General features: G+C 38.1%; 2 protein-coding genes, 1 long non-coding RNA gene and 1 other non-coding gene across 7 annotated transcripts; all 4 read right to left on the reverse strand.

Moving 5' to 3' along the window:
• Window positions 1-2,811: 2,811 nt before the first annotated feature.
• On the reverse strand, window positions 2,812-4,754 carry LOC130512392 (uncharacterized). 3 transcript variants are annotated; one of them, XR_008945918.1, is made up of 6 exons: window positions 4,254-4,746; window positions 3,859-4,095; window positions 3,659-3,786; window positions 3,483-3,545; window positions 3,323-3,380; window positions 2,812-3,202 (listed from the first exon to the last, which is right to left on the reverse strand). It is a non-coding gene; the product is annotated as an uncharacterized LOC130512392 (long non-coding RNA). The 3 variants fall into 3 exon arrangements; XR_008945919.1 differs by having other exon boundaries at window positions 3,659-4,108; window positions 4,254-4,754; XR_008945917.1 differs by having other exon boundaries at window positions 3,659-4,095; window positions 4,254-4,751.
• Window positions 4,755-10,472: 5,718 nt separating this feature from the next.
• Window positions 10,473-12,962, reverse strand: LOC108861270 (uncharacterized). 2 transcript variants are annotated; one of them, XM_018635103.2, is made up of 3 exons: window positions 12,774-12,962; window positions 12,540-12,699; window positions 10,473-12,447 (listed from the first exon to the last, which is right to left on the reverse strand). In XM_018635103.2, exons 2-3 carry the CDS (start codon window positions 12,670-12,672, stop codon window positions 10,643-10,645), a joined length of 1,938 nt encoding a protein of 645 aa, XP_018490605.1. In that variant the 5' UTR covers window positions 12,673-12,699; window positions 12,774-12,962; the 3' UTR covers window positions 10,473-10,642. The 2 variants fall into 2 exon arrangements, with proteins under 2 accessions (XP_018490605.1, XP_018490606.1); XM_018635104.2 differs by lacking the exon at window positions 12,774-12,962 and having other exon boundaries at window positions 10,473-12,278; window positions 12,386-12,447; window positions 12,540-12,612.
• A 1,898-nt stretch (window positions 12,963-14,860) lies between these two features.
• On the reverse strand, window positions 14,861-14,967 carry LOC130495312 (small nucleolar RNA R71). The gene has a single exon (XR_008934584.1). It is a non-coding gene; the product is annotated as a small nucleolar RNA R71 (small nucleolar RNA).
• Window positions 14,968-20,321: 5,354 nt separating this feature from the next.
• LOC108861007 (putative thioredoxin H10) lies at window positions 20,322-21,069 on the reverse strand. The gene is made up of 4 exons (XM_018634838.1): window positions 21,031-21,069; window positions 20,775-20,927; window positions 20,557-20,679; window positions 20,322-20,456 (listed from the first exon to the last, which is right to left on the reverse strand). The coding sequence occupies exons 1-4, from the start codon at window positions 21,067-21,069 to the stop codon at window positions 20,322-20,324; spliced, it is 450 nt and encodes a 149-aa protein (XP_018490340.1).
• Window positions 21,070-21,219: the final 150 nt, after the last annotated feature.

The following is a 21,219-nucleotide window of genomic DNA, read 5'->3' on the forward strand; positions in this document are numbered from 1 at the left end:
TTCTGATTTCGAAGCGGAAAACGGATGTTCAATAATGTTTCTGGTCTAGCTAGTCTTTAACCAATTTTAATTAAAGATTACTGATATTTATATAAACGCAAACCAACTTTGATTTTTAAATATGATAACGAAACAGTAGAAAATTATATGAGTCCGTAACACATTTTTTATTTTTACAGTTACACTTACACTTACACAGGTACATGAGTTATGTTCAGTCTTGTGTTGTATCGGCAACTAACACGCCGAACTTAGGCAAATTTTTTTTTTTGTTCCTTTATATAATTCCTGAAACCCAATACTATAGGACTATCATACTATGTGAAGATGAAATTTCCCTTTCTTGCTTACATCGTACTTTATTTCTATTTGGGTCAGAAGTATTTTTATTCCAATTTTAGTGGTCCTTGCGGAAAACCACAAAAGATTTTTTAGTTACTGTAACAATGAGTTGTATGCATGTTTAATGCATCAAAAGAAGGTTTTTGTTTTTTGTAAAAGATATTTTCGTTGATTCTGCCAGCTATAATATAAGTTTTATAATAAAGTTTCGTAGTTATATTATTATACATTATTAATTAATCAAAGTTGTAGTTGATGAAAGCTTAACAATGGATATATTCGCTTTTTTTAAGAAAAATGTTCGCATATGAGAATTCTTGAAGATCAAACATGATTACATGTTAGATAAATCCTTTGATCTAAAAAAAAATCCTTTGATCTACAAAAAGTTTCGACTCTTGAGTGTATTGAGGAAAGAATATCGTTAAAAGGATACATTATTGTAAAACACATATTGAGGAAATAATTTAAATTTTAAGTTACTTTGAAGGATAGCTACCATGTACTTACGTTCAGAAGCCAACAACTTATGTCAGATTTGGATGCAGATTCATCAATGAGATGCATTATCAATGCTCTAAAGGGTAGTTGTTGTGTCTTAACTTTTTCATTAATTGAAAAAGTTGGTCGGTCTCTACTCTCTAGTCGAAGTCTGTACGTCAAATTCATTCATATTTTTGTTTTTTTTTCTAGTCAAAATTTTTAGGCCGGCATTTTTTTCTAATTTGGAAGTCTCTACTCACAATGCATTAATTATTTAAATACGATGAGAATAGTCTCTGATTTAAGTCGACCAACAGGAATGATCCAATAAACTATAGCTATTTGATAACAATATTATTGATGGAATAACTGATAAAAGTTAAAATACTGTTTTTCAAGGGGATGATGCGATAAAAAGTCAATGGGAGAAGAGGTGTTAACAAGGAAATAAACAATAAAGTAACGATTAAAATATATTATACTAGGGGATGCCCGCCCTTCGGGCGGGTTGTAAACGTCATAAAATGTGATTTTAAATTATTAGATTGCGGTGTTCAAAAAAAAAAAATTATTAGATTGCGTTTAGATTGATAAGTATATCTCTTAATGTACTAAGCAAAAAGGTTGGTGACCTGTCATCTCGTGTGTTATTAGTGTAGACGATATTAACTTCTTTTTTTTATCGAGACCCCATCTCTTGCAGCCAGAGAAGCGTAGGTGCAGCAGCTCTCTAGCTGCATTGAACCCTTGAAATTCATACTGTCCTAACCCATACCCATGAGTCATTATCTCCCTAAAGATATTGTCATATTATTGGAACCATGTTTCTGCAACTAAATTTGGGTTCCCACCCTTGTCTCAAATATTTTTTTTTCGTTACTCATAAATAAGCATCAAAGATTCTTTGCTGGAGAAGTTTGAGAGAATTTTTAATACAATGACCAAATAATTATAGTTTAGTTAAAAACAATGCCTTTAAAAAAAATGCACATCAAGCATTCATTTTCTACTAAATCACAAACATTGTTAGCACTTCATGCATCCTTTTAAAGCTGAGCTCCTCTCACAAATAATCCTGCTGGAAATCAATTTAAAAAACATCTTAGATCAATTTAAAATTATCTTAGGATCCATTCTCAAATATAAGTATTTGATTTTTGCGTAGCCAATTAGTGTCTACTAATTAGAATATATTGATTAGTAAAATATTGTTAATATAAAATAATATTATATTGAAAATTTGTTTGTTGGAAATAAAGTTTGTTTTATTTTAAACATATTAGATGTAAATGTCATTATTTAACATTTTCATCAATAATTTTTTTTAAAATTATGGATAAGCTAGTATTTTTTAAATTCCACATTTACAATAACCTTACATTTTGTGTTCCTAATAACAACTTTCACTACTTTGATCAAAAAAAAAAAATAACAACTTTCACTACTTTTCATAATAACCTTACATTCTGTGTTCATAATATTTTTTTGTAAATTATGGATGAGGTTTTCATAATATCTCCAAAATCTTTCATGTCTTCGTACTTCATCTTCATATTCATATCATCTCAAGATTATACCTTCTCGAATTCACATCTCTAAAATTTACATATGCTCCTCTTGATGATTTGACATAAAGAGTCATAAAACTATACAAACTTTTGAGCCATCTCACATACTCCCTCTGTATCATTTTAGAAAATGTTTAATTTTTTTGCACCAAAATTAAAAAAAACACAGAATTTTATATATTTTATCTTAATTACATAAAATAATATTAACTTAAATTAATTTAACCAATAAAAACAATATTTTGTAATTGATCACAAATTTCAACTCATTAAATTTTATTTAGAACTAAGAAAACATCAATCATTTTGAAACAAAATTGAAATCCTTAAATACCACTTATAATGATACGGAAGGAGTATTTCTCTCTATTAGTTTTGTTCTTATATTGTTTTACTTTCCAATATGCTAAATACTGAATCTCATAACGATTTTGAATTTATTTATATGTTTAGTATTTATATGTATATACGTAAGAACATCTGTTATAAAAATATACATCGCTAAACAATCTAAAAATTATTTTCAGTTTGTTTGCTGTTTTTCTGTCCTACGCCTTGATTTTTTTTTTGCTTCCTCAAGTGTGCTCAAGTATGCTAGCTTACGTCCACTCTCTTTGCCTTTTTCAGAAACCCATGCCAACAGCTGAAAACCAAGGAAGCTGAACCAAGGAATACAATCATCCCTAATTTTTTTCTATTTCTTGAACTTACAACATAGTATTTGCAGGCCAGATCGTGATATTCCATTTCATGCTTATATTTCATCCTTGCCTGTGATATCCCATTTCATGCTTATATTTCATCCTTGCCTGCAACAATCATTGGCTTCTGTAAGCCTTTATGAGAGCTATCATCAAAAGAATCAACTCACAAACTCAACTATTCTCTTGTGAATTAATAAAAAAAGACTAACAATAAGCAAGTCATACCCAATGGAAACAGTCCTCTTCATCCTTCAGTCACTTCGATACAGTAAAATTAAATGAACTACAGGAGGAATGATCAATAAACAAAAAATTAAATAAACGGAATTGACAGAGGGATTATGTTTCAAAACTAAGTTGTTTATGAGTTCTAAGAACGGAGTACCTGAGCGTGGAGGAGAGCATATCTACCCATCAACTGGACACTGCGTTTAACGTACCAAGATTTCTAGCAAGTAGAACAGAAAACAGTTAAAAAAAAAAATAGAACAGAGTAGCCATTATACTAAGAAAGAAATTCTATTGCTAGTGGAATTGTGTAGATGATTAGCAAAACAATACCTCTCTCCTTGACCAGTGGTTGGAGTTGATTTTGTTTTTCATCTGAATTTCGCTATGTATAAATAATCCTTTCAACAGATACATAATATCAAACTGACCACGCAACAAAGGAATAACACGTCCAGTCCCTATAACCAAAAAACAGAGAATAAAGTGATGGCAGGAGTCATTTTCTCACATGCCTATCTGCTCGAACTTACCACCGAAATTTCGGAGATTCCAGTCAACGTCGGCGTGTTCAAGAAGGATTGCACGGATCTCACTCGGCGATTGTTTTTGTTGAAGCCATTTGGTAGAGGAGATCACAGACTCGAAGCTGATCGATTTCGCCGCTCTGTCTTCCTCAGAGAAAGATTGGTGGTCTGATCTTGTGGTTGGGGTTCAAGCTGCAAAGAGTCTCCTCTCCTCAACCACTCAATGGCAAGCTCTTGAATCCTCTGTAAGCAAAATCTAACAATTCAAAATAAGGATCCCCCAATTTTGTTTATCGTTCTTAAATCTACAATTCTCAGATTCAGATGTTAAAATCCTTCGCTGATGCAGATTACTGGTATAGTATCGGTAAAAAAATAAAATTGAAATCACTGACTATTACCATGGTAATCTCTGGTTAGGCTAAACTTTGATTGTTCTTGGTTCTATAACCGCGACGTGAAGAAGAGGCTTAACAACTGTATGCCGATGAAAGACATGTCACATGGGGAACGCCATGGCTGTTGTCTGAGTTTCAAATCGATAGAAAGGTAAGATTTTGGAGAAGTGATGAGATTTGTGGTTGTAACCATTCCAATTTATAGGATTAAAGGATCCAGAGAACATAAGAGGAGGTGCATCATAATTTAAGGCGAGGGGATGTGTAGGATGAAAGGACGTAGATGAAAAGTTTTTTACAGAGGCGGTCCGTCGAGGTGAAGCTACAAAGACGATAACAAAACTCTGGAAAATATTCTAAAGTCATGGGCCAGGGGAGATATCGGCCCAAGTTTAAAACAATAACACAATTAAACAGAAAAGCCCATGACGCCATTGTTTAATGATACGGTGCGTAGGAAGTGACTTCGACAGGTGTCAACATGTCTTGAAACGAATTTATGTGCTGGCAGCTGATGTGTCATCAGGATAGAAACATCCTTTCTTTATATATATAGACGTTTGCTGTCTTTTTAAAAAATATTTAATTGCTAGTATCATCCATCAACGAATTGCTATTGTTATCGATTGAAAAACTCCCCAGTGGTGACCTATCTTTTGTTTTTTGAAGGTGGCCTGTCGTCTCTAGTTTAGAAAAAGTACATTCCATTTGTATTATTTATTTCCTAGTATAGTATTTTATAACACTTAGAAATATTAGTTTCTTTTTGTTTATTGCATCATAATGCATATTGGACGAAAAAAAATCAATATAGAGATATTTGTGTGAAAACAAAACATTGAACCGGCAATTTTTATTTGTCTTTCATGACTGAATAAAATAAAATAAATAATTGAATCCGCACTAATTGAAGTAGATCAAGCCCATAGTTTATCATTATCGCTTTATATTGCCTAGTTCCTAATCTATGATAACAACGTAATGGAAAAGTGTGTTCCATCGAGCAAACTCTTGTCTATTATTGCTAACTATTGGGATAAGTCTTACTTAGATTACGATATATATTTGTTCTCCTATTATTACTCTGTTTAGGAGTTATCTTCTCCGAGTCCTTATCAACTCAGGAGCTTATGCTTTGTATAAATACAGCCTTCGCGCTAAGAGATCAATAACAAGAATTATAGAGTTTATCCAAATTATAACATGGTATCAGAGCGATTAGATCCTTTGACCTAATTTACTACAACTACTACACCGGTGTTGGACCCTCTGTGGATGTTATTCCCACAATTGTCCACGCTTCAGACCTAGATGTCTGAGCGTGAGGGAGGGTATTGATGAGAAACATCCCACATCGGAAATATAAGAATTATTCTACTACTATATAAAGGGTTAGAGCCAATCCACTAATTGCCAATTGGTTTCAAGATCTTCATGAAACGTCCTCAGGTATGACTCCGTATCCCATCTCAAGTTATGTATCTGACCATGTATTTTCAGCGAACCATCAGGCCTTCATGGCTGCCATTGTTGCTGATACGGCGCCTCGCTCGTACAACGAAGCAGTTAAACATAAAGTCTGGCGCGATGCGGTTTCTCGCGAAGTTGATGCTTTTGAAATTACACATACATGGGATTTGACTGATCTCCCTCCTGGTCGTAAGGCACTTGGCAATGCTTGGCTCTTTTCTAATAAGTATAATGCGGATGGTTCTCACAAGTTATGCAAAGCTCGGCTGGTGGTGCGTGGAGATAAACAAATTGAGGGAGATGATTACAATGAGACCTTTGCCCCTGTTGCCAAACTAACTACTGTCCGCATCATTCTCAAGCTTGCGGCATCTAATAACTGGCTTGTACATCAGATGGACGTCCATAATGCATTTTTGCATGGAGACCTTGAAGAAGAAATATACATGAAACTCCCACAAGGTTATACGTGTTCTGATCCTAATAAGGTCTGTCGGTTGAGGAAATCACTATATGGGCTCAAACAGGCACCCCGCTGTTGGTACTCTAAACTCACTACAGCTCTTACCAAGTTTGGTTTTTCTCATGAATATGCGGATCACTCTTTATTTTCTAAGGTTCGCGGAGCTGTGTGCATTCATATCCTTATCTATGTGGATGATTTTGTTATTGCGTGCAATGATGCCACGGCTTTGCAGGAGTTTAAGGATTACTTGCAAACATGTTTTCGAATGAAAGACCTTGGGAAAGTTAAATATTTTCTTGGCCTGGAAGTAGCTCGCAATGCATCTGGCATCTATCTCTCCCAGCGCAAGTATGCTTTGGATATTATTGCTGAAACGGGTCTTCTTGCCGCCAAGCCCTCTCCTGTTCCTATGGAGTTGAATCACAAGCTCGCAAAGGCGGAAGGACCACTCGCAAATGCTCGCCAGTATCGTCGCTTAGTTGGTCGTCTTATCTATCTCACAAACACACGGCCTGATCTTGGCTATGCTGTTCATATTCTCACTCAGTTCATGCAGAAGCCACTCTTGCCTCATTGGGATGCTGCAGTCCGTGTGGTTCGTTATTTAAAAGGTTCTCCGGGTCAGGGTATCTTCATCAAAGCTAATGATCCGATTCAGATCAATGCTTATTGTGACTCCGATTGGTCCGCATGCCCTCTTACCCGTCGGTCTCTCTCTGCATATATCATTTTCCTTGGCGCCACTCCTGTTTGTTGGCGGACGAAGAAGCAAGATGCAGTCTCATTGTCATCCGCTGAAGCGGAGTATCGCGCAATGTCTGCTACACTCAAGGAGCTCAAGTGGTTGAAAGGCTTGCTGCAGTCGTTTGGCTTCCCTCATCAAGCACCTATGCGCCTACATTGTGATAGTAAGTCTGCAATATATATTGCTGCAAATCCCGTCTTTCATGAACGTACGAAGCATATAGAACGAGAATGTCATCATGTTCGCGATGCTGTTAAGTCCAAGCTCATTACTACTGAACATGTCTCTTCGAAGAACCAATTGGCTGACATCCTTACGAAGTCTCTTCCTCGGCCTCAGTTTGATTTCTTGCTGTCCAAGTTGGCTGTTCAGAACCTTACACTGCCAACTTGAGGGGGAGTATTGGGATAAGTCTTACTTAGATTACGATATATATTTGTTCTCCTATTATTACTCTGTTTAGGAGTTATCTTCTCCGAGTCCTTATCAACTCAGGAGCTTATGCTTTGTATAAATACAGCCTTCGCGCTAAGAGATCAATAACAAGAATTATAGAGTTTATCCAAATTATTTCACTAACAAGTAACAACATCGAAACCAAATTCTAGTTTCTTACTTTAAATTTCAACTAAATAACTAATTTTCACATAAACTCATTCTCTTGTATTTATACTCTGCAACAATTTTTTAAATCGTCTTAGAAGAATATTTCACTTCTAATGACCCCGTATATATATTCCCACACTTATCGTATCATTTTGAGACATGCTTGCAAAGAGATTTAAATTTTAATTAGTGAACGCTAACTTTAGCCAACAATAAACTTCAAGTTAATTTCCAGCACGATCTATTTCTAACAGTTTTGATAAGTAGGCTCCACCTTAAACTGTTAACGTATTGCACTTTCATTACGTTTGGATTGCATCTTAATTTTTTTTTTGAAATGTACACATGAATAGACATATCGTATATGTTTAAATCTTCAAAAAAGATCGGAATATAGTAAAAGTCATCAAGTTGTATAGACATATTATGTTTATGCATATGTACCCAAAAGACAATTTATTAAAGGGAGGAGGGGGGGGGGGGGGGGTGTATTGTCTGTGGATAAGCTACATATGGTGACTAATCACTACAAGACAACACCACTAGCTAACGGGACACTGTTTCAGCATGTTGGAGGTTGTACTATTTACAAGAAATTTATGTCATAACGAATTCATATTACATACGTACAGTAAAATCTAGGGTTCTGACATTTTATACGAATTAATTGACTATACGAAAAGCCGATATATCTTGCGAAGAGCTTAATTTGTGAAGGGGTTGAAATAGGTTGCATATAAGTGTGGTAGATTAGAATTATACATTTTGAGTGAGCATTAGTGATTACAATTAATCATTACAAAACTTGTTTAGTCATTTCATATGGTTCAACAGTTTCCTATATGATTATTAGAACAGTGAGTGAGCGTGGATCAAATATGTACAGTTGATTGAGATGTGTAGATAGAATTATGACAAAAAGAGATAAGTGGGTATCGTATGCTGAGACCAATAATTGTACAAACCCAACCCAAACATTTGTTTTAACCAAATGGATGTGTGGTGCGATCAAAAGGGAAATATACACAAGGAAAAATGGAGGAAGCTTCATATATCATGTCTACAATGAGAAAGTTCTCATTGGAAACAGAATATTTTTTGTTTGTCAGGGAATTTGTTTATTTGTATAGGAAATTCTTGGAAAATACAAAAAATGGATATATATATATATTAATTTTTTTTATATATATTAATTTATTGTTATGAAGATAAGAATAATTCACAAAGTTGAAGTCACAACTTCTCGGTAAAGAAAAGGAAGCTTCTTTCACGACTGTCGTGCTGTCCCTAAAGAAGTAATAGATTCGATTTTTCTTCCAAATCCTAAAATTAGAATCCATCACATATTAGATGTGTTTTGTTGTAGACTACATTTCAAACGACGGATATCTTTTCCTACTCGTATTTATATGAATCGTTAATAAAGATGCGTTTCATTTTCAAACACGTAATCATACAAAAAAAATCAGTAAATTCGTCTCAAAAAAAAATCCAAAATATATATAAGTAAGTTCGTCATATATGAAACCCAAAGGAAACTACGGGGCTACACATTCAGTTTCGTCCAAAAGCTTAGGAAAAATCAAAAGACAACAAACACATGCTTGAGCTCATGTAATTAATTAGGTTACTCTAACAAGTATGTTCATATATATGTGTGTGTGTGTGTGTGAGTGAGTGTGGTTCCAGATTTCTAACATCATGTGCATGCATGTAAATAAGAATGGTGGTTAATAAAGCTCAATGATTTTTTTAAGAGATGTGCATTACTGCAACCAAAGGAAAGTTGAAGATACTCCCAAACATAGTCTTGTAATCAAGGTAAAGTAGACTTTTAATTAGGCCCTATTGTACAATTTGAAGGTAAATTAGTCTTGTAAATTCAGTGGATTTATATGACTTGTACTTAGGCAGCCGGGAAGATGTAACGCGTCATGTCTACTTAGATAAATGATGTAACTAGTTTGATTATGTGTCTTTGGTACGATCATATGATATTTGTTTTGTTGTCTTTGCTTAATGTCTGCGCAGATTGTTAAGACACCAAATCTTCCAAATTCCAATTAGACTTTAATAGAATACATGAGGTCAGAGGTATATACTTGTCTTGAATTTGTTCTTGGGGAGATGGTTTCTACAAATTATGCTGTTTAAAAAATGCATTCCAATGCTTAAAACGGCATGTTGTACTATTATGTAAATGGATGATAGCATATAATCATCATGCCATCCTGGTGATATTCGAGAATACGAAACACAGACGAATCGTCAAGTTGATTATAAGTAGTGTGTCGACAAGCGGAAATGGCATGAGAAGCAACGATGCTCAAGTTCTCGAGACCAAGGCTTCGCCGTCTGGGCCTCGTGATCAACACCTTTGTTCATTTTAGGGCCGGATATAAAGTTTAAGGAACCTAAATATTTTTTGGTTAATTTTGATATTTTTATTTTATAGTTTGGAGGCCATACAACCTATCTATAATATTTTTGAAAAAAAATTGTGAAGGAACGAAGGGTGAAAGCTTATGTTTCATCTGGCTGGTTGTGCTTGTGCCCAAAACCGAACATGCTGTTCATGTGTCACCTTGACCCCCTCGCATTTCAACTATTTTCGTGAACCCAAGCTAATGCTTTCCTTCTATATTCTGTAAACAAACAACCTTTTAGCTTAATTGTGTTTGAACTGGTTAATCCTTAAACGCAGTTCTCACATGCTATTCTTTATAGGCACATCCATTTGGTTTTGACATCCTTTATGAAACCAGAAGTAGAGGACAAGTAATAAGTCACAATAGTTTTTAAAGGAATTAGAAAAAAACAGAGATTTTAAAGGAATAAAAAAAAACAGAGGAAGGAGATTACTTTGAGCAATCTTCTCTCAAACTTGCACAAAACAGACGCAACCTGTAATCCTGTGTGTTTAAAGTAAATGAAGTTCACAGCTCTACAAAATACCCGTAGAAAACCTTACATGTAATCCAGTCACTTGCTCACATAAAATGAAAACAATGTCCACACTTTTTTGCAGTTAAAAAGTCTTGAAAGTATGAGGGAAAAGACTGAGCAAGCTTGGTTGGAAAGGCTTATCTGTTTTTAATAATGTCTTCAAGTTTTCTTTGCCAAGAACAATACATCAGAGAGTGATCCAGATGAGTTGGTGGGAGAACGCAGTGGTGAAACTATGTGGGAATTATTCATTGATGAACGCATCCGGATATGCAGTGGGGAAGAACCAATGGGAGTATGAATTGGTGAGCTGAGAGGCGAAGTTTGCGTTTGGTATAACGCATGACGCAGACCCACAATGCTCTCTTTGTGCAAATTATTCTTGAAATGGTCTCTCAGTATCTCCTCTTCAGCTTCACTCTCTCCTTCTGCTTTTATACTTCCAGGTTCATGGCCTTGTGACGATACCATTGAACCAGATGATGCTACATGGTCGTTGAAGGAACCTCTTGAACTCGATTCCGATCTTCCATAAGCATCCTCAAGCAGTGCCCCTAGCTCAGGCTCAGGCTCAGGCTCATACAGATGAAATGTTGGTGCTCTTTCTGAAGTCCATTCAAAGATGTCTTCTAATTTCACTGATATCATTTCGGTTCTGCTATCGCTCATCACCACCTGGGGCTCCTCCTGGTGGAACACAGCTCTCATATTTGAACTTTCGTGGCTGTTGAAGGAATCCGTAGAACTGGATTCCGAACTTCCATCATCAGCTTCTTCATTGTCTGGTCCAACCAGTGTACCTAGCTCAGCAGGCTCATGCAGACAAAACATTGGAGTGCTTTCTTCTGTCAATCCATCAAATGTCTCTTCCAGTGTCGTTGATTCATATCCCCACTTGTCTAAGTGCAATGATGGTCCATCTTCCACCATTACACTCAACTCTTGCCTTTCGCTTGCTATCTCATACCGTGACTGATCTGGTTTAGCATCTTGACACTCCTGAATCACTGAACTGGATTCTGATCTTCCTTGAGCCTCTCCTGAAGTCCATTCAAATGGGTTGCTGTAGTTCTCATAGAAGTTGGTTTCATATTCCTCCAAATGCAACCCCGCTCTATCTTCCATTGTCTCTTCCCATCTTATTTCACCACCATAAACTGTTTCGACTCTTGCATCCTCTAACTCATACCTGACTCTCTCACTACTGATGATCTTATCCCATTTAAGTTCACCCAAGTCAAACTCTTGTATGTCTCTGGTGTACTTCTCAGACGGTAGGTTTGCTTCCCATACGTGTTCGTTCTTGTCTAGAGGTTCCGCACTATGAGCTTGTTCTAGATGAATCCTTGAAGTCTCTCCACTAGCCTCACTTGACTTGTGGTTCCACTGAGGCTGAAAGGCCTCCGGTTTCAATTCATAAAACTCGCTTGATACGCTCCTTCTTGTGACCTCTCCTTCTTCTTTCTTTGTAATAGATGATAACTCAAGTACACCGGACCAGTTAATTGACTCATGCAGCATCTGAGACTGCTGAGAGGACCAGTGATAGCACTTTTGATCAGATGATGTCTCACCTTGGTAACGAATCGGTGAAGCAGCAGCAGAAGAAGAAAATTCTTGAAACCAGCCTTCTCTTCCGTAATGCTTGAATTGGTTTGGTTGATGATGATAAGACTGCTCGGATGCAGACCCTTGAAAGGGACTACTACTACTAGTGTAGCCATAAGAAGAAGGGGAAGGACTAGCACTTCTCATCCAGTCTCTGCTGATATAATAAGTTGTCTCATGCCTCCTCCTGTAAGCAGTTTGAAAACAAGGTGATGTCCTCGAACTGTACTTTCGGTAACTACTTCTCACTGGCATTTTACTACTACCAGTACCACTATATTCTCCAGATTCTACCTCAGTACTTAAGCTGCGGTTTTGAGAAGAGAGGAGATCCTTATCATTGTCCCAACGTTTTGCTGCATCCAAAGAAAGAAACACTCTAAGGGACAAGGAAGGTTACTTGTAAACATGATGAGTAGGGGACTTAAAAAGAAGACTATTATTGTACCTTGGAGAATAGAGTTGCATCCACTGCATTTGTAAATAGTCACATCTTCAGGTTCTTGGAGAAACTTGTGGCACTTGGGACATCTCACGACTCTAGACTGAGAAGACAATCCTTGTGCCGGTTTACTGCTCATATGCTTCAAGTCTTTACCATTTTCCAACTACAAAACACAACAGAGCTCAAATTCAGAACCGGAGAACCGAAGAGATAGAGAGAGAGACAAAGAAGATTCACCTTAGAATGGAAAATGGAGAGAAGCTTGGGATCAAGATTTTTCTTGGGAGTTTTCTTGTAGAAGATCCGGATCTACTCTGTTTCTTCTTCTTCTTCACCATCATGGTTTGATGATTGACTTATGATCTTTTCTTTTCTTCTGGGTTCAAACCTTTTCTTGATGATCTTTCAAGCAAGCAAGGAGGAGAGATATTACTATATGAATCTAATCAGGCACATGAAAAATACTGATATATGGTGTTTTATACATGTTTTCTAATTGGTTTTCAAGTCTTTATCGAGTCTTTCTAGTCCTTTTCGAGTCATTACAGGTCTGGAGTTGCACTGGATGGGAGATGGACCTGCTGGAACAAAAGAAGCAGAAAACAGTGCAGTTTGGTGATTTTCACGCAGAACAGTCTGATGACTGTTCCCGATCAAGCGGAACAAGCAGACGGAGTGATCCCGTGGTTGTTCCGGACGAATAAGGAAAATACAACATCTCGGGATTTGCCCTAATTATCCTCTTTTTCTCTCTGGCCGCCTGTGGCCTTTGATATATCATATTTTCTGTTTTCTCTTTATCATTCTACGCTATTCTAGACACAAGAAACCATTGGAGACTTTTAGATTATTGGATTTTGCTTATTGTAAAGGGAGAAGGCTCCATCTCTCTCTCCATAGAGAAGATTATCCTGAACCCTCTCTTTGTTTCTGTTATATTTATGCAGTATTATTCTTCTATGAACTCTGTGTTTTCTCTGTTCATGGCTGAGTAGTCGGCTTGCTTGTCTAGGGTTCTAGGGTGTTGATTTCGTGAGCTAAACATAGATAAGTGAATCACTCGATTGTCTTCATTCATAACCATTCTTACTGCTTGCATTAAACTGGCCGCTTAATGTTAGATCATAGGTTTAATCTGATCATCAAAAGTGCTTAGGTTGCTAGATCTGTTTTGAATGAGCATTGCATCCCTAATCAGCGAAAGTAGATATTAGGGTGTTCTGTGAACCTATCGGACTTGATCTCTATTGCTTGTTGTCGCTTCTCACCTCAACGACAGTTAGACGGTGAGATCGATCAGCATAGGGAGCAGTATCACGATAGTGGACTGTTCTACTTGAGTGATCCGAGTTCTAGACTGTTCTATTTAGCACTTGAATAATTGTTTGGCTCACAAGTATTGACACCCGATGAAGTAACCCTAGGCTGGCTTCTCTTTAATCTGAATTCACATTTACTTTATTTTATTTGCTGCTTGTTACAAAACTCAAAACCCCCATATTGTTTTAGCTTAATATTGATCCTATAGAAATAAAGTGTAAGAGTTGGTCTCTGTGGATTCGATCCTAAAGTGCTACATCGACATACCATTCGATTGTGGTAGTGTGCACATTAGGTTAATTGGTGTGCGTGAACACGAATATCAATTTGGCGCCGTTGCCGGGGACCATCTTTTTACCTTTATTTTTCGGTTATTTATTTAGTCTAAGACCTCTAACTTGCTCTTTTCTCTTTGTTGCAGGAGATCGCAAGGTTTAGAAAATCAGAACAGACAACAACCAAGGCCTACTGACACCACCATGGGTGATCACGGTCATCAAGATGATCTCGCTGCAGCAATGCAACTGATGCAACAGCAGATGCTTCAGATGCAGCAGACCATCCAAGCTCAGCAAGCAGCTGCAGAACAATATGCTCAACAGGCTGCTCTCGCGCGGCAAGAACAAGCAGCGCAGACTGTTCCAATCGGGGAGAGAAACCTTCCGCGGAACATTCCTACTACGCGCTCTGCCATTGTTCCTCCACTCTGCACCAGGCAGGACTTCGAGATCAAGCCTGCTCTGATTGATCTGGTGCAGCGAAAAGTGTTCTCTGGTCTCTCTGCAGAAATTCCAATGGAGCATATTGAGAATTTCGAAAAAGTCTGCAGTTTCACTCGTGCGAATGGTGTGCCACCAGACTACATCAAGTGCATGTTATTCCCATTCTCTCTTGATGGAAAAGCTGCACGGTGGTTGAACTCTCTCCCTACCGGCTCTCTCACATCGTGGGAACAGGTCCGATCAGCGTTCCTCAACCATTTCTACTCTAAGGCGAGAACAGCTACATTGAGGAACAAGATCACCTCATTCAGACAGCTCCATGATGAGCCTTTTTGTGACGCATGGGAGCGCTTCAATGACTACCAAAGAGAATGTCCTCACCATGGATTTGATGATGATTACCTCCTGGGCATTTTCTATGATGGGGTGGACTGGAAATACCAAGGTGCTCTAAACTCTTCGAGCAATGGAGACTTCATGACTCAGACCACTGATGGAGCGCTCCAGCTGATTGAGAACATGGCAGCTAGCTCAGCCAATGAGAATCAGGAGAGCAACCGCTCCAAGAAAGGGAACAGTGTACACACCCAGAAAATTGATGAGCTAACAGCTAAGGTCGATCAGCTACTGCAGAACAATCAGGCACAAGGATCTGGGTATCAGAACACCATCCCGCAGAGCAATCAGCAAGTTGTTCCAGCCGCGAGTGCTCCGACTGCAGGGAACAGTCCGCCAGATGATCTGAAAAATCTGAACATTATGATGCAGCAGATGCTCCAGAGCCAGCAACTTCAGGTCAAGGCACTGAATCAGGTTACCACAGACATCAACACCAGGATGGACAGCATGTTCACTGAGCTGAATTCAAAATATGATACTGTGAGCAACCACATAAAGAAGATTGATGTTCAGCTTGCTCAAACTGCTGAAACTGTTAAAAGACAGCAAGAGATCATTCGTGGAAAAAGTGTGATGAATCCTAGGGTTGAGCACTGTAATGCAACCGAGCAGAGACGTGAGAAATCTGAGGAAAAACAAGCAGAACAACTGTTCGCTGAGACTGTTCTGGGCGCAGAACAGAGAACATAGCAGTCTGCTAGCTCTAGAGTGACTGCTCCCGCGACTGCTCCCACGACTGCTCCCGCGACTGCTCCCACGACTGCTCCCGCTCCCGACGGATCTACTGATATTCCACCAGTGCGAGTCTATGTTCCTAAGGTTCCCTATCCGATTCCACCTAGACACCTGAAGGTGTTGCCTAAGGTTGATGACCCTGGAAAGTTTGCTTTTCCATGTTCCATTGCTGGAGTAGAATTTAAGGAAGCTCTTTGTGACTCTGGATCTTGTGTGAATCTTGTCTCAAAAGCGATTGTAGACAAGTTGGGCATTACTGAAGTTGAGCCTTCTCAGGTGACTCTGACTTTTGCAAACTCTTCCAGAGCAGTTCCTTATGGCACCATTCGCAACCTTCCTGTCCAAGTTGGGGACTGTGTTCTCCATACTGAATTTCAGGTTGTTGAGATGAACAAGGATCATGAGATGCCTTTGATCTTAGGAAGGACATTTATGGCTACAGTGGGAGCAATCGTTGATATGCCTAATAAGAGAGTCTCCTTCTCCCACATCAACAAGAATGTCTTCTATCAGGCTGTTCCCACCAGATTTCAGAAACTACACGCCTCTTGCATCTCAGTGTTCTGTGGAGAAAAGCTAAAGGTTGTTCCAAGGAAGGAGCTTGGTAAAAACAGTGAGTTCAAGGAAGTTCTGAATGGAGATCCTCACAATGATAGCAAGAAACTCAGTGGGAATGCAAGGGTGAAAGAGAAAATCCAGAAAAAAGGGTCAAAGGAGATCCTACTATGACTTTGACACCTCACTGGTGTGATGAGAAATTCATTGAGTATGATGTAAAGTGCAAGGGTACCTCTAAACCTTTCTCTAAAGTCAGAGTTATTCTCACTGATGAGCTGAAAGAGAAAGGAGAAGCTGCTGTGAAAGGGTTGTTGAGCAGAGTTTTGAAGCTGAACATGTCAGATTGTGGAGCTTGTTTTGGAACAAGTCCTCATGCTCAACCCGACTGATCCCTGTCACCAAGTCAAGCTAATGACTTTAACCAAGCGCTTGGTGGGAGGCAACCCACTGGTAAGTGTAAATATAACTTGGTTTTGATTTTGTTTGCTTATTTTCGTTTTAGTTTATTGAGTTTCAGGTCAAAAAACAGAAAAATTCGAGATACTTCGAAAAATTCTGGGTTGCAGAAACGGAGTTCCCTGTTCTGCAGGAGCCGAGAACAACCGCCCAGGTGAACATCTGGCGACAGAACACCCATAATTTTTCGGAGCACCCGCTCCAGGTAAGTATCTCGATCTAAAAAAAAAAAAAAAAAAAAAAAAAAAATTGTATATTCTGGTTTTCACCTTCTCTCTGATTTATTTTCACACCGAGACGTTGTGAAGTAAGTCTGGGGGAGGGTCTTCGTCGTTTACTAACTCGTTTCTTTCTTTTGTTTTTCTTTTGAGTCAGTCTGAGGCAGTTTTTTTGATCGAGTCAGTCAAAGTTTTGTGGGAATTAGGACCTTATTCTGTGTTGATCACTAACCACCTCGTGCTTTAGTTGTCTTATTCAGTGACCTTAGCAGTGGCGAAAGACACACATGTGGACCTGGAACACCCTGACATATCTCACTTGATTCTCCAGAAGTTCTCAGCCGATCATGTTACACTGGGTAGACTTAACTCCAAATAACTTGAACCTAATCTTGACTGAAATTCTTCTTGTTATGGGCACTAGATCAGGGAAACGAGAACTACACTCAGGACTTCTTATTCTTTCTATCCATCTTGCTGTTCCTGAGTGGCTAGCTCATCTTTAGCTAGTTCCCACCCTGAACCTTAGCCTTTATCCCACCTTCATGCATTTGTTTTTCAGTGTTATATGTGCAGATATGTGCAAAAAGGTCGGAGAGGAAAGGATCGACGCAGCCTCTTACTCGTTACTGCTGCGCAGATTCAATCAGAAGGAGAACAAGCAGATTAAGGGAGCAACCGCTCCATAACCAACGAGCTGTGCAAGAACATGAGTGGAGAACCAGAATGATCTGAACCAGAAGAACCACCAGTGGCAATCCAAACATTACATGTTACCTCCTTCTTCGTCACCCCACCATCTTTGTTAAAAAAAAAAAAAAAAAAAAAAAAAAAAAAAAAAAAAATCTATCTTTCATTTTGTTTAGCATATGGTGATGGAGAAGGAGAAGAATTCAGGATACATGAGCCACTGGAAAGGTCGAGCAGAAGAGTAGGTATCAATTTGAAGGGATGAGGAGCAGACAAATGAGCAGAGCAGTCTGATGATTGTTCCCGAACGAAAAGAACAGTCGCTCCTGAGATAGCAAAACGAGTAAGGGGCTGTGGACATCAATGGAGCCGTCCTCTCACGACTATTTTGCGCGATATCCTGCATCCACTACGAAAAGTTGGTAGCCCCTAAACACTCTTTAGCTCCACCATAAAATTAGCCTATTCCACACCTAGCCCGTCTACCCTGAATAGTGCCTGTGATGAGAAGCTCACGCTGCTCTTAAATGAATGTAGGGAGTTGTGTCTCGATAGTGTTGCTTTTTCAGGTTTGAGATGTAGAGTATGGAGCCGATTTTCGAACAGCAGTCAGTGGGGTTCTGGTAAGGGTGTGTTGTCCTAGTTTACTGCTTGTATGGTTCAGAGATTCGTGGTTAAGGTATGGTTGCTGAGAATAGGAGAGTTCCCACACTTTCAAACCTTTCTCCCTGTTCTTGATACTTGGCCTTGTTCGAGGACAAACAAGGATCTAAGTCTGGGGGAATTGATATATGGTGTTTTATACATCATTGTATATATGTTTTCTAATTGGTTTTCAAGTCTTTATCGAGTCTTTCTAGTCCTTTTCGAGTCATTACAGGTCTGGAGTTGCACTGGATGGGAGATGGACCTGCTGGAACAAAAGAAGCAGAAAACAGTGCAGTTTGGTGATTTTCACGCAGAACAGTCTGATGACTGTTCCCGATCAAGCGGAACAAGCAGACGGAGTGATCCCGTGGTTGTTCCGGACGAATAAGGAAAATACAACATCTCGGGATTTGCCCTAATTATCCTCTTTTTCTCTCTGGCCGCCTGTGGCCTTTGATATATCATATTTTCTGTTTTCTCTTTATCATTCTACGCTATTCTAGACACAAGAAACCATTGGAGACTTTTAGATTATTGGATTTTGCTTATTTTAAAGGGAGAAGGCTCCATCTCTCTCTCCATAGAGAAGATTATCCTGAACCCTCTCTTTGTTTCTGTTATATTTATGCAGTATTATTCTTCTATGAACTCTGTGTTTTCTCTGTTCATGGCTGAGTAGTCGGCTTGCTTGTCTAGGGTTCTAGGGTGTTGATTTCGTGAGCTAAACATAGATAAGTGAATCACTCGATTGTCTTCATTCATAACCATTCTTACTGCTTGCATTAAACTGGCCGCTTAATGTTAGATCATAGGTTTAATCTGATCATCAAAAGTGCTTAGGTTGCTAGATCTGTTTTGAATGAGCATTGCATCCCTAATCAGCGAAAGTAGATATTAGGGTGTTCTGTGAACCTATCGGACTTGATCTCTATTGCTTGTTGTCGCTTCTCACCTCAACGACAGTTAGACGGTGAGATCGATCAGCATAGGGAGCAGTATCACGATAGTGGACTGTTCTACTTGAGTGATCCGAGTTCTAGACTGTTCTATTTAGCACTTGAATAATTGTTTGGCTCACAAGTATTGACACCCGATGAAGTAACCCTAGGCTGGCTTCTCTTTAATCTGAATTCACATTTACTTTATTTTATTTGCTGCTTGTTACAAAACTCAAAACCCCCATATTGTTTTAGCTTAATATTGATCCTATAGAAATAAAGTGTAAGAGTTGGTCTCTGTGGATTCGATCCTAAAGTGCTACATCGACATACCATTCGATTGTGGTAGTGTGCACATTAGGTTAATTGGTGTGCGTGAACACGAATATCAAATACTATAAGAGAAATATCATGATTTGAGATAAAAGTTGAGGTCCAGTTCATAAGTCTTTAACGATTTGGATTTGAAGATGACCAAGAAAACAGCTCTTTATATTCTCGTTTGTTTTTTTCTTTCTATTTTAAAATAGTTTGTATCTTTCTTTATGAGAAACAGAATGAATCACTTGGTTTATTCAACGTGCATCCCAGTAATTTGGCAACACAAAGCATGCAAAGTGTTATTGACCATTCCACATTGTGTTTGAATAATACATCAGCACTCTGAAGTCTTAAATAAGAGTCTGCATCCTATAATTTGCAAAGAGTTTAGTGGCATCCATTACGTTACAGCTTTTCCACAATTTTTATGTATTTTTGTTTAGTAGCTACAAATGTCAACGGAAAATTCTTTCTCTATACCATGTTTGATAGTTTCTTCAGGTTTTAAAATAGAATAAAATAATAAACTAGGAAAAAAATTAATGTAGGATTTTTGTAAATAGTTTAAACAAATATTTACAAGAAGAAACTTGTTTACTGGTTGTTGGCAATAACTGTAACCATTTGGTAAATTTACAGAAAAGAGAAGTAGATGAAGTTTAACGAATCTCATAACTTCATCTGCAAGTTAGGTTGATCTGAACAAATTTCTGACAGACAATGGAAAAAAAACCTAACTCTCCTCTGTTTCTGTTGTTAAGATTTTATGGTTCTCAAGAGTTAGAGATCGGCAGCTGCAGCTGTTTTCTTTTGAAGCTCTGATGTTTCAGCACCAACTAGTTTATCCATTTGTCTCCCATCTTTAAGGAACACTACAGTTGGTGTAGCTTCCACATTCCATTCATTACTAAACTCCTGTTTTTTTTTGCCAGAAAATTTAATGTCAAATCTTAAAACTTCATCTCAAAAGATTAAATATATCTTCTCTAAAAACAAAAGTTTTCGGTTTACTTACAGCAAGCTCCTCGACATCAATGGTTACAAATATCATTGAAGGGTATCTAGAAGCAAGTTCTCTGAAGATTGGTTCTAATTTTTTACAAGGTACACACCATGACGCGTTGAAATTCACCACTAGCTGTTTTGGTTGAATGATTGAGTTAAGTTTAGTCACTCTGATAGAGAGAGACAAAAAAAAAAGAGGAAACGTTTTGAAGAAGAAAGAAAGCTTACAATCTTGCCATTGTTTTTAGCTTCTGTGACCTTTTCTTCCCATATTTCGATTCTGGTTACAGGATAGACCATTCCTTTGGAACCGTGGTGGCTTCGGGCTTGACAATTAATGTTGTTGATGTTGCTGCAGCAGCAGCATATACGTGACCATAACTGTAACACACATACATGGAGTTTATATACCTATTTCTTAACATACATGAAGCTATGGCTAATGACACATTACATCTACACAAGATGTTGCGTATATTAATACCTTTCTACAACAAGGAATTCTAGAACAGCGATTTCCCATCAACTCTTTACGCAATCAAATCCAGATTTGCGTCTCATTGGTTGGGTCTCAACATGCATTCCCTTAACAAAATCTGCATCAAACCAAACGAAAAAAAACAAAACTTTTCTTTCTTAAACTGTCACAACAATTATAACAAATAGAATAGAT

This window comes from Raphanus sativus, chromosome 5 (genome assembly GCF_000801105.2).
Source record: "Raphanus sativus cultivar WK10039 chromosome 5, ASM80110v3, whole genome shotgun sequence".
Lineage (NCBI taxonomy): Eukaryota > Viridiplantae > Streptophyta > Magnoliopsida > Brassicales > Brassicaceae > Raphanus > Raphanus sativus.